Genomic DNA, 13,855 nt, shown 5'->3' on the forward strand with positions numbered 1-13,855 from the left:
GATTTTCTCAACTAATTCTGTCCCTCCAAGCATCTGCTGTTCTAAAGAGTTAGCCAAAATCATGACTGCATTAGCAGCAACTGCCATTAATGAAATTTGGCTCAAAAATTAAACTAGAATATTGAACAGAAGTGCTCAATAAGCCTACCACATTCTTGTTATTTCTTATAAAAAAATCAAAAAAACAACTTATTAACACTGACAACATCCCTGCTATATCTAACCAGACTATTAACTTGCAACAAGGGTAGATGTGAAAGTGTTCTAAGTAACACATTAAACAACCCTAAAAAAAAAAACACAACAAAGCATCCTACTAGATAAATAAAATATGCATAAATCACAGATAGCCTCATAGAATAGTTTTCAGTTATCTTAAAGCCCATGCATTTCTAAACCCCTGCCATGGACTGGTTGTATCCCACAACATCAGGTTGTCCAGGCCCATCCAGCCTGGCCTTTAACATCTCCAGGGATGGGGCATCCACTTTTCTGGGCAGCCTATGCCAGTGCCTCACTCCTTTTTTACTCCTCAAGGTAAAGAATTTCTTCCTAGTATCTAACCTAAATCTCCCTTTAAGTGTGTTTCAACTTAATAATCAATTTATTAAAAACTATCTCTCAACAGTAATGTCTAACTACTGCAGTTAAAATATATATTTATTATCTTAATGGAATAACCAATAGTACCAGCCTGTTTTTTAATTTTATTTCTGGCTTTTTTCTTTTGCTTCCTCTAAAGAAGTTGCTGGTATTCTGTATGTTTAAATTACTTATCCATTCTGAGTCACTCTATTGTTTATGTGCCATCACTTCCAAATCAACAACATTTTAAAGTTACTACTATGTAATAAACTCAAAACAAACCACTCATAAAACATCTTACCATCATCTTTTCAAAGAGATCCATAACCTCCTTTTCAGATAAGTTCATGCATCGTTCATCCAGAAGCGCCTGGGCGAGGGGAATTTCACTAATAGGAGGTTGTGTGTCAACATGGTGCTGAATTAACGGTTTCTCTTTTCTCACTGTGGATTTCCTGAAGCTTGTTATTCTGTCACGCTGCAAAGATACCCATTTGAAAATAAGCAGTGACCAATAGATACAAAGCAGAGATGTTAACTCTATTACATGGTAGTAATACACATATTTTTAAATAATTTCAGTAGCACAGGTAAAACTCAAACAACTTAAGCAAATGACATATGACTATTACTCACAGTTTCAAAAGTATACAATCTATGTCAAATTCCAAAATCCAGAGTTGATCTTTTCCCATTACTCCCTAATTATCCTGAGAAGTGAGAAAATACAGTACCACAAAGGTCATGTCCAGTGTTACCTCACCTCTAGAGCTCTAAAGCTTTAGAGGACAACTGAAAAAGCCAGTGCTGGGAAGGAAGCATTCACAAGAGTTCAGACTTATAAAAACAATCCTGCTGACGTAAAATAAAGTTCATAGAGGAATTAATGCTCCTATTTCACAATTCCTTGAAGCGCTTTTCAAGCACAGATTCCTGAAACTAATAGGCAATTTTCAAAAGAAATATAAAAGATTACTCACATAGAAGCAGCCATTCATAGTTAAATACGTGCGAGAGACATTAGTAAAAGCATACTGTAGAACAACACCAGTTAAGGCTGACTTGTTATATACCTTACACCCAACCCCCTTCCCTTTTTTATTTGTTTTTTTTTTTTTAATAAGCATGCTTACCCAGTTAATTTGTTAATATTGGAAACAACCAAGAAGTATACCTTCCTTACAAGGCCAATCATCACTGTATTATTGCAAAACTAACTCTACCCTAAAAAGACTTGGATAAAGAGTTAGAAATTATTGATGTCAGTAAAACTGCTGTAAAAGACAGAAGCTAAGTAGAGAGATAAATATATATGCATGAACATACATACATATACACTGGAAAGGTTAGGTCTACATAAGATTTGGTAAATTAACTGTTTCCATCAACAAATACTAGCATATTTGTTCTAGGCATGGAACAGCCTATTAAGATGTGCTTTCATGTAACAGCAGCTTATATAGAGTTACCACTATCGTTCATAGCACTTATCACAACAAGTATCAAGACACAAACAAACTTTATGTTCTCTGAAATTACAGGATATCTGTGAGGTGCAAAAAAAATTCAAAGGAGTATTTAACTTGGAGGAAATGTGGATTAATTTTACATTAGTCCAAATTGTAGTGGAGAATTTGAATAAGTACTTTGGAATACAAGCTACAGTTGTTCATTTATTTTTCCTCTTTCATTGTGCTGTGGTGGGTTTGTTGTTGTTGTTCTTTGTTTGGGATTTTTTTTTTCCTGTGTGTGTTTTGAGATTTTAGATTTTTTTTATTTTAAATTTGTGAACAATGAGTATCCCTAGATAAGCTGCACCCCCCCCCCCCCCCCCCCGAATTCTTAGTGAGTTATGTTTGTTTCTGGGTTTTTTTTCTCCTCCCTCCCTCTAATAAGTCTTAAATTTGTGGACAGAAACACATCACTTAAAAGGATATTATAAAATCCTTTAAAAAGACAACAAATATACTCTAAACACACTTTTATAATAATAGTTTACTTATGGATCTTGGAAATTGAAAGTAGGGCACATCCTACTGAAAATGCCACAAGATATAACATAATGCTGGAATGACAGGACCCAAATTAAACAACAGACATCAAATGCAGTTCTATTCTTCCTTCACTTTAATAAGTGCCCTTTCAGCAGCCAAAAAAAGTCACTTAAGATCACTTTTCATTGTAATGTGATCTGTTTCATTAACAATAAATTTGTTTAATTAGACTAAGTTACTTAAAAGACAAAACTAATAAGTTACTTAAAAGACAAAAAAATCTCACAGATAAGTAAAGTGTACATATGAACTAAAAGGCCAGCATGGCTTAACTACTGTATAGAGAAAACAGAAGTTGGTAATTTTACTGCAATCTATTTTGAAATAATGAAATAACATCAAGCATATGGAAGTATTCAAAATTACCAACTTAATGCTTCTAAATACGAAGTTGGTGTTTGTAATGCAGTGTGTTTTCATTAGCCAAAGTAATTCAATTTGGATCATTTGGCTAATTTTGAAGAACCACTGTAGATTTCTACCACTGAAAAGAAGGCCAGAGGAAATAACACCAACAGTTTCAACACATCCATAGTATTACCATAATATTTTGAATACGCTCAATTAAATAAATTTGGAGAAGCTTCTTCAATTAATTCTCTTCAAGTTGTTACAAATGAAGGCATTGATGTACAGTAACTCAATTTTCTAAAATCTAATGCTTTATATCCTTATAAGAACGTGTTAGATTGTCCACAACATTTGGAGTAAGACAGCATGCAGCGTGAGTTATCATTGCAAATTAAGACGTTCCAAAGACCTTACCACATCATCTGCCAAAGTTTTTATTTGGATATTCTATCAAAACAAAAACACACACAAATGAAAGAAAAAGATTACCTAATGTTTTAGAATAAAGAAATCTATATTTCATGTATTATAACATTAAAAATGTAGGAAGGAGGGGCAATGGGTTCACTCTTAAAAACTTTAATGAAAAATAAATGTTCAGATGTATTCAGGACAGTGGATTGACCCTGGCTAGCAGGCAAGGCCCACTCGTTTCCACCCATTCACCCCAACAGAATTAGAGTTACACAGCCAAAAGTAAAACAAAATTCATGAGTTTATTTAAAGACAATTTAATGAGTGAAGGAAAACAAACAAAAATAAAAACAAAACCCCAAAGGATACAAATGATGCAAATCACCACTTGCAGACCAATACCCAGACAGACTAAGCAACTGCTACTTTGGCAAAACTCCCAACCAGTTTTATGGCCGAGTACGCAAAACTCCCAACCAGTTTTATGGCCGAGTATGATATAACACAGCATGAAATACCTCCTTGGTGAGTGCAGGGTAACTATCCTGGCTGTGTCCCCTCCCAGCCTCCCACCCATCTCCAGCCTACTAACTGGGAAGTTGTAAGAAACAAGAAATAGATCTTTGACCTGTAAAAGCACTAATTAGCCAAAGCTAAAACACTGGTGCATTATACAAACTGTTTTGGTCACTTAACAAGAACACAGCACCATACGGAGTGCTACAAAAGAAAAACTACTCCATCACAGCCAGACTCTGGACCCACAGCTAGAATAAAATATTCTTCTCTTACTACTCCAGATGCTAACACCAATCTCCTACCTTTCTAACTGCATCTCAAACATGTTCCTTCCAGCTAAACCTCTTACATATTATCAATGTGTAAATTTAGTATGAGTCCAAAGAAAAATACTCCAATATTGAAATTAAAACCAAAATGTCCTTTTAAGACAGATAAGATTTTCTAAAATGAAGATTATTCAGCAAGAAGTCCAAGAGGAAAAATATCCAACCATAATTTCAAAGCAGAGACAACTATGTAAGCAATAAGTTCTGGAACTCAGAGTATGTTTCAGCTGTCACTTCCACCAAAAATACGTTTTTCCACCCTTCATTTAAGTATTGTCAATCTCTCCCAGAACTTCCAGCAGGATAATCTACTCCATATCTATAGTTATATTGCATCTGTCACTCAAACTCCTCTGGGCAAAATACTGAATATGAAAGCAAGATACCTCACACCCTTTTTTTCCCCCCTAGACATCTGCAGCAAACTTCTTAAAACTCCTTACAGTGCACAAGATACAGTGCTGCCTGTAGCTACTCAAGATAAGCACCACATTTAACAGATGCAAGTGATACTAACCAGTGATACGAACCAGAGGCAAAAGCAGTTATGTTCCTGCAGATAGTCACTGACACGCAGATTGACAGCCTCTTACACTAACAGTGAAATCACACTGTCTTTTAACTACCACTTTTGGTCTCATGGAAGAACAGAAACCAAAAGTTTTCCTCCCCCGGAGGAAGTTTAAGGTATCAGCAGCTTTTTGTAGTCAGTCCTCCGGCATTATTCTTTCAGCCACCTATAAGACAGCCACAGCAATACAAGATGAAAGGAGATTAACCCTTTCCCAGCTTGCTGAAGACATCAATTACTGTACTTTCTTCCCACGTCCAAGAGGAGACTGACCATTCCAAAGTAAACAATACCAGGAAAAGACGACAGACAACTTCCACAGTGAAAGTCAGAGGGTCACCAAGCTTTGTGACTAATAACAGCAGAGGGTACAAAGCTTAAAACATTGAGCTGGAACACTGAATACCTCAGCACTGCTCTCAAATAGGAGGGAAGAGAAAACTGAGGCATAGTAATCATATCGTATACACTGGTCCTCAAAAATGACATTCTCCGACTCTCATGAACAGTTGCACTTTCACTGTCCAATTTATTTACAGCACTTGTAGAGCCATTCCCAAATAACAGAGATGCAAGTACAGGCAGTATGCTTTGATGAAGCTTCCATCTGTAAACTGATTATTATTTAACTCTGACCTTTTTAATTCCTAACCCATTTGAACTTCAAAAAAAGCCTGGAGACATAAGATAGGCTTCCTAACTCCATTAAGGTTATTTTACAGTACTCTGAGATTCAAGCTAATTCCTAATTAACTTGAGATAAGCAGTAATCCCATCAGTTAACATTTAAAAACAATTGTTTCACGAATTCATGATAAAAACTTAATAATATGTAAGCATTCACAGGGTAATCTAAGCATATAAAACATTACAGTATTATGATAATACAACTCTTCTTGCTTACTTCCTCCTTTAACATTTCATGCATTCCTCATAGTCCATTACAAGCACCTGGAATCCTGAATTCCTGCTTCTTTTTAACAGGAATTCCCAACTGTACCAAAGTCAAATGATACTACTGGCTTCCTCATTACTATGTACAATATAATTCCTCTCTACTCACATCCTGCTTCATTTCCTTCTTGCCCGCAGGACAAAGAATTTTCCCAGGAAGCTGCTACAAACAGGAAAGAATGGGAAAAGGAGGAGAAAGCCCTTGTGTAAATCACAGCAGCTGTAAATTCAGTTTAAGCAGCTGCTCTGACTACTAAGTTGCACTGCAGTCCACATGCACTGGTATTTCTGGACCTACAATTTCTATTCTTTGAGGAAAAGCCAAGCTCCATTGCTCCAGCATTTGTCCATTTGTGTGTGTGTGTGTGTGTGTGTTATATCAAGGTTATTACTAGTGGGAAAAAAAAATAAAGTGACCTAACCACCAACTTATTTATGAAGGAATCAAATACTGCTAGTAGTTCCTTTGAAGGCTTTGATTTTGCTAGGTTGGGTTCTGTAGTATTTAGGTGGTTTGTTTAGCTTTTAAATAATAAAAACAAATATGCATACCCCTCCCTTTCTTAAACTTTAACAAAGTGAAAATACATCATTTTTAATAAACTTCTCAGTATTTCACTGAACTCTTCACAGCATGTGCATTGTCAACTTTAGCAACTTACTATGTGTCTTCTGCTCTATTGTTAATTACATAAATTCCCTCCCAGCAGCTATTTTCTACCTGTTTAACCCTCTTCTCAAATAGTAACAACGGAAATTTCAAGTAGACTGTGACATTTATTTCACTATCTATTCTACCTACAAGAGCAAGAGGTGTTCAAGAGCTACAAGCACCTTCATTTAAGAATTATTGCCAAACTATCTCTGCAAGACACAAAGTACATACAAACAGAGCCCACCACTTTTACTGGGCTATGCTTTTGTGCACTGCCAATTGGGAAACAAGTATACAGAAATGAATAACACAGACTTGCATGTAAGTACTAGAGAATTTTCTTAAATCAAAGCACAGTAACACAATGACTTAAAAAGAACTGTCATTTTTAAAGTTAACCATGCACTGCTCATCTTAAAAGAAAAAAATCTAACATTCAATCAAAGGGTCGATCCAAGGTTCAAAGCATATAGTTGTAGTTAAAAGGGCTGCATGCCTTGAAAAGGGTAAAAACTCTTGAAGTAAGAGTGAAGTTCAACCTCACAATAAAAAAAAAAAATCTATTTTTAAGAACTGAAGATAAAAGCTGGCAGCTTATTTTTTGCTAATACTTAATTGGTCAAACTCATTAGCTTTATAATAGCTTTTACATAGTCTGAGATGCTCTATAACATATGTCAACAGAACAGCTTCTTGCGCACAGAATAGGCCAGAAAAAGAAAGGAAAATGTACAGCCAATTTGATGCACATCAAATTTTGCTAGATAGCAAAATATCCTTGCTATACTGAAATGAAAAAGCTTAATCAATAGCTTGCATGCAAGAATCAAATTGAGATCAATTTTGCACTTTGTAAGTCAAGAATTGTTTTGATATAGTTATTCCAAAATAAGTGTTCCAGAATGTTACTTCAAATGTGCCTCACAGTAACTCTGCCTTTTTAAAAAAAAAAGTTCCCTAAACTAAAAAAAAATAAAAAATAAGAGTTCAGAAGTCAAACAGTATTTTTGAAGAACAAGTAGCTAGCAGAGATGCTGGGTATAATATGGTACTGACAAGCACAGCTAGCAGAAAAAAAAAAAAATCAACAAATACACTGCCAGTCCCATCAGCATTCAAACAATCCATCTACCACACTAGTACCTTTAGTGCTACACTGCATTCATTTGTAATGCAGTCCCAGAAGTTGATTCAATCACTAAGTGATTAAGTGATTTCAGTCTGTTCTCATAGGGAAAAAAAAAAAGGAAATAAATTTTCTTCCAAACCTAAACCTAGGTGCAATAAAGAGAATATGCTGATACTGACAAGCAATCCTGCACAATACCAGTACAATGACAATTTCAACAGACAATTCTCTAATAAATTCTGTCTGGAATTCCTCTTTTCTTCCCTCCACTAAGTACAAAATATACGTACAGAAAGTTGTATATGCATCTGAAAGGATTCTTGAAATTATTTGAATGTACCTTCCAATGCATTTTAGTATAATAGTAATAATAGCAATGCAGTTTAATAAAGATTTTAGTAAATGAAGCTTAGGAGGTGTAGCTTAACAAGTAAGCTCTCTTATCAAGGAAAACATGAAATGTAACTGACACTCAACTATCTGAATTCCTTTCTTCCCCATAAACATTGTTCTTCAAGAAAAACTATTCAAGTATGCACTATCAAAATTATTAGACTTGAACATGAACTTCTTTAGGTCTAATATAAATGCAATGCTATTTGGGTATACTGGCCCAAAAACTAAATAAATGTGGCATCAATACATATGCTTAGCTTGGTGATTCAAGTACATTAAGAAATAAGATTTGATGATTTTCTCCATTTACACTGCTGAGAACCACTGCAGTTCAATATGCTCTTTCTTATGCAAATACTTACCTATTCTAACACAACTGGAACGCTGCATGTAACTGTCTGAACTATTAATATCTGTCAAATTTTCACCTCCTCACACATAATCAAATGCAAATATTCCAGCACAGATCTATTATGAAGCCACACTTATTTTAGAAGTTACTTAAATCCTACAGAATTGAAAGTAAATCACAGCACAGTATGAAGAACCAGAATCTAACAAAAGCAGAAAAGCTAGATTATACAGGTAACTACATGTATCTACTGAACATCACATTCTAGTGCTTGCTCTTTTTTCATGAACGCAGCTTTGTGAGGAACAAAAACCACAGACATCCTTGAATGTCAATCACCTAATAACCATCATTAGCTCTTGCCATACCACTAACTGAAAGACTGTACACCTAACATTTCTCCTGACCAAAGTACTTACTTCTCTTTCAACAATCATCCCTGAAATACCAAAAGAATCAGTGAATGTACGTGGTTGTAAATGCGTAACCAACAAGCTGTGGCACAGAGGTGTCATCAAGAGGTATCATTGGGAATATTTAAGGCCTTCAGTCATCTCATTTTCACTGCAATTAGGACAGGAGTAAAAGTACAATTGCTGAAGAGAAAAAAATAATCACCCTGAGGAACAGAAGGCAGGATTCCTTTCAATTTTTTTTTAATCAGCTAGTGAGATTTTACACTCACATTCTTTACCTTCAGAACAAGTTTAAGCACACTTAACTGTTCTGAAAGATACATCAGACTCAGCAGACCTACTACTTTCTCCAACACCATCTCGTCTCCAATCACTAAGCACTGCTGAAAGGACCAAGAAGTGAATCTTACAAGGAAGGATGCCATTTCTAATAAGCATAACCCTGAACTATCTGTTCTGTCACTCTCCTGCAAAATCATCTGAAGCTAATAAAAAGTGTCTCATTTACACAAGACAACCATTTGCATATTAGTAAGTAGTAGGAACATGTCTGTTTCATGTAACAGGAAAGGTGTGGTAATATTACAGCATGCACTGCACCATTATGCCAAATATTACCACACCCAGTTGGGCCCAACACCTCTCGCAGCTCTATCAAATCCTACAGTATTTTCCAGGTGGGCTTGCTTGTTCCTGAAATAAACCTTCAAGGTGTTTCTCCCTTTATATAAATCACATGAGTTTGTGGATTACATCCAGATATGTATTGCAACATAATTTAACTGCTACTGTAGATTCATTTCAGATCTGGTTTTGTGCATATAATATCCTGCTTTCACTCCATGCCCAATTAAACAGTTATCACTAGATGGCTGACAAGCAGTCACCATCATATCTAATAGTGGAAAGAGATGAACTTCAGAGTTCTAGTAAACAATCAAATCAGAAGAGAAATAAAAGATTTTTTGACTGGATCTGTCTCTTGATTTCATTAGCCCTACTGCCACACAAAACTCAAATCACTGAGGTGGGCATGCAGACTAGTAGGCCCACATTGCTGCCCATGAAAAGCTGATAAGCCTCCTCTTCTCTGTCTTTTAACAACTATTTTTAAGGCCATCTTTAATGTTTTAAGCCTAACAGTGCACAGTGTGTTTAAAATCACAAATGTTTGCTATCTATTCAATTTAGAATACTTACAAAAAATAAGCAACTTGCTTCAGTGTTTATTTGTCACCACTTTCCTCCATACAGTGGATTATCAGATAAAAAGTTTTACAAACTTATCACTACTTTAGTCCAGCAAAATTTAGTTTATTTACTATTAGAAAGTTATAAACTGAAAGCAGGAGCTCTAGGGATGGTCTCTCCATAAGTACCATAGGAAAAAACTATTTCAATCATAAGAAAAACATGAGTTTGATATAAAAAAATAACATGCAAGTTGAAGTCAGTCCAAATTAGCTTTGGCTACCTGCAGTTTCATAAATGCTACACAAACAACAAGCAAAGACTTCCAACTGTTAACCTTCTTTAAATATTACCTGCTATCCTATTACAACAAGTTGCAGTGGTGAGCTTATTTCCTCCAAAATAAAATTATTAAATGATAAAAGAATAACTAGGATGCACACGTAAGAACTACTGTAAAAAAAAAGAAAAGCATTTTAGTCATTATCTAATTTCTTGAGGTTTTAAAGTTAAACAAGTAAACTGATAAAAAACCAACTGAAATCAACAGTTGCTTCAGCAGGCAATGTACATCTTCTATTTTGTCCGTAGATATGGGTAGCAATTAAAAGAATTACAGGTATTTTATTAGCCATTTCATGTTTAATTCTAAAGAATTGCAATTGATAAAAAAAAACCATGAAGACTGCTTGTAGCCCACAAGATAATTAATTCTTACTCCTGTCCTTCTCCTGAGTCATCAACAATCACTGATGTTTTACAGGCTATTTGTAACATAAAATAAAAGTTTGTCCTCTAAAGCTTAGAAAACACCTCTCCCATTTGATATGCATGCTGCCAGTTTTCTGTAATTCTCTTGCTCATTGCCTCTGATGGAATCTGTTTTGTTTGCAAAGCTTCCTGTATCATCCAGAATATCTCTACAGCTTTGTCTTACAAGTAGTAGTTCAGGAAGTTCAATTACCACAAGCAGATAGTCTTATCACTCTATCACCTCATTTAAACAGTGTCAATATCAACTAAAAGCTAAAGTTAGTCAGCACTATGTCCTGCTCCACCACATTAGACTTGGTGCCAAATCAGTATCCTTTCCTGCAGTGAGTTTTCTTAAGACATCAGTATCATTCCTTCAGTAATGACTTGCACTATAACTTCAGTTCTGTGAAGCAAGAATCCTTTGAGGCGTTCACTGATTTTACTGAGACACACTGATCTCAAACAATGTATTTTATTCATTTGCCAAAATCTGCTTAACCTGACTCATAGTTCATGTATGCAGAACACAAACATCTCAAGGAGTCATTTGTAAAGAGCATATTTTCTCTCCACAGAAAAGTGAGATCCAACAGCTATGAGCCTGAGTTAAACAAGGTCATATGATGTAGGTTCTGTAGAACACTCTTGACAGTGCATTATACTATTGACAGTTCACTTAAAGCCTTCCTGCCCAAACATGGGTGGAGCAGCATAGTTAAGAAACCTACCAGCCAAGCATAGTCAGTTTACTTCTGTATATAAGCTAAATGATAAAAACCTTTATTCCACTGTTGGACATTAGTTGATGGCACATTAGTCAGACTCTTGGGTTCATAGTTTTTGACTGATTTCAGAGCTCACAGGGCTTAAAACACTTCAATATGAAGCATAAACAATTTCCGTTTTTAAACTCAACTATGAGTTGCTCCTTGTGGGATGAATCATCAAATCCACATCACTACACTTACTTGCATTCCAACTAAGTAATCTCTCTCCTACCCCTAACAGTTTTTCCACCCCATTTTACAAGCTCTTTCTCTCAATCTACTTTTAAAGACAGCGTCATACTCATACCACAGCCCTTTGTGAAAACTAAGGTTGTAGCTAAGTGGAGATTGTTAGTCACTGATCAACTACCTCACAAACTCACAAAATTAACTTGGAGTAATGAAGCATGCTTTTAGCAAGGCACTAGCCACTACACTGCACACAAATACTTCTACTTATACTAATGGAAAATCAACAAGATATACTACAAAATCCTTGACTCAGACAAAAAAAATATATCAACTATATTAACTTCTAGCTAAGCAGCATTCAAATAGTCAGGAAGTACCATCCTGTTCTAATGACCTCTTTTCAAGCACTGATTCATATCAGACATCTGAAAGTATCTCAGGTGTCTAGCCCCAACTCCTGCTTAAAAAGCTGAGTCAACACAGAACACAAACCAGGCTGCTAAAAGCTTTGTCCACGTTTCCAGGTCTTAAATACTTCCAATGGCTAAGATACACAGTACCTTCTGATCAACCAGTTCCAAAGCTTAGTCGCCTTTCAAATAATCTTTTTTGCTAATACCCAGTCAGAACTGCTTCCTGTTTCACTTTTCCACTGCCTCCCATCCTCATCATAAGAACTTCTTTAAAAAGCCTGGCTTTAGGTCCTCATATAGAAAGTATTTGAAAAGTCTTGAAAAAACTTGAAAAAATCTTTTGGTTCAGCTAAACTAACAGCCACATCCAAACAGACCCAACACTTTCAAGCATGCACTTTGTTTCCTATGCAGCCAAAAAACCCAAATTCTTCCTTTACTGTTACTACATACTTACTTTAGTGTTAGATACAGCAAACAATATCCAAGGACTAAAACCCAGAAATCTCAGCAATTTCCTGACAACTTAATTTAGTCTGTTTCCACTAGTATAGCAGGCATACTCTTAAACAGGCAAAACAAGTCTGTTGCCAAACCAAGCTAAATATGTAGCTGTTCGCTGCTGTCTCACGCTAGCCCATTCTCAGTGCTGGAATGAGATCAGATGATTGTTTGTTAAAACAACTTGATTTTTTCCTGCCCATTCCATCATAAACAAAAATAATGGCAGAAACACTAGGCACTCATTCCCACCTCCAGTCCTTGCATGAGCACAAAATGATTTGAAAAAAAAAAAAGATTAAATCAGGGCTCTTCCAGTAGGTAATGTGTCTTGGAACATGAAATTTTCATTAAAATACTCCAATTTACACACTACTCGTACAAAAACTGGAGCTAAATTGTCACTCTGCAGTTCTGTCAAGTTCAAAAGGTTATATTAGACTTGCACGACTCTCAAAATAGCCCAAATCAGAAAAAAAAACATGAATTAGGAGTTCTAATGCAGCCCCACTTAGATTGTATGTGAGAATATGTATCAACTTAGCTATCTTACAGAAAACTATTTCATAGAACTGTTTGGGATGGAAGGGACCTTAATGATCACCTATTTCTAATCCCCTGCCATAGGCAGGGTCAGCTCTCACTAGATCCAGTTACCCAAAGCCCCACTGAACCTGGCCTTGAGCACTTCCATGGATCCACAGCTTCTCTGGGCAGTCTGTGTTAGTGTCTCACCACCCTCCGAAGTAAACAATTCCTTCCCCAGTGTCTTTAAAATAGGAAAGATTCAGGTTAGATATTACCCTTTCTCCTATCAATACCCTGATAAAAGGTCCCTCTCTAGGTTTTCCTACAGGTCATTTTCCGATGCTGAAAGTGCTTCACAGAGCCTTCTCTTTTTCAGGCTGAACAACCCCCACTCTCTCCGCCTGCCTACACAGGAGAAGTACTCTCTGAGCATCTTCATGGCCTCCACTAGAGGAATAAGAGTTACCTGCCTCAACTTGCTGCCTATGCTTCTTTTAATGCAGCCCAAGATACAGTTGGCTTCCCAGGCTGCAAGCACACACTGCTGGCTCACGCTGAACTTTTCATCAAACAACATCCCCAAACCTTTCTCCTCAGAGCTAATCTCAATCCATTCTCCACTCAGTCTGTATTTGTGCCCCAACCCACACGTGCAAGAATTTATACCCGGCCTTGTTGAACTTTGACATTTCACATAAAAATCATTCCCCCTTGTCCTTCTTTCAAAGGCCTGAAGCCAGACACTAAAAATAAATCTGCTGTTATATCTAGCTACATACCCA

At 36.1% G+C, this 13,855-nt stretch overlaps 1 protein-coding gene across 9 annotated transcripts in view; it reads right to left on the bottom strand.

The window, feature by feature from the left end:
- DIAPH2 (diaphanous related formin 2) overlaps window positions 1-13,855 on the bottom strand; it is a 159,865-nt gene that overhangs the window by 143,362 nt on the left and 2,648 nt on the right. For 6 of the 9 annotated variants that reach the window (XM_040698665.2, NM_204210.2, XM_015278157.4 and 3 more), the window contains exons 2-3: window positions 3,405-3,437; window positions 887-1,063 (exon numbers count right to left, since the gene is read on the bottom strand). In XM_040698665.2, the coding sequence (XP_040554599.1) occupies window positions 887-1,063; window positions 3,405-3,437 (210 nt within the window). The remainder of the gene's footprint in view (window positions 1-886; window positions 1,064-3,404; window positions 3,438-13,855) is intronic. The other 3 variants (XM_040698666.2, XM_015278161.4, XM_015278159.4) reach the window with 1 other exon arrangement.

The sequence above is a fragment of the Gallus gallus genome, chromosome 4 (assembly GCF_016699485.2).
Source record: "Gallus gallus isolate bGalGal1 chromosome 4, bGalGal1.mat.broiler.GRCg7b, whole genome shotgun sequence".
NCBI classification, from domain to species: domain Eukaryota; kingdom Metazoa; phylum Chordata; class Aves; order Galliformes; family Phasianidae; genus Gallus; species Gallus gallus.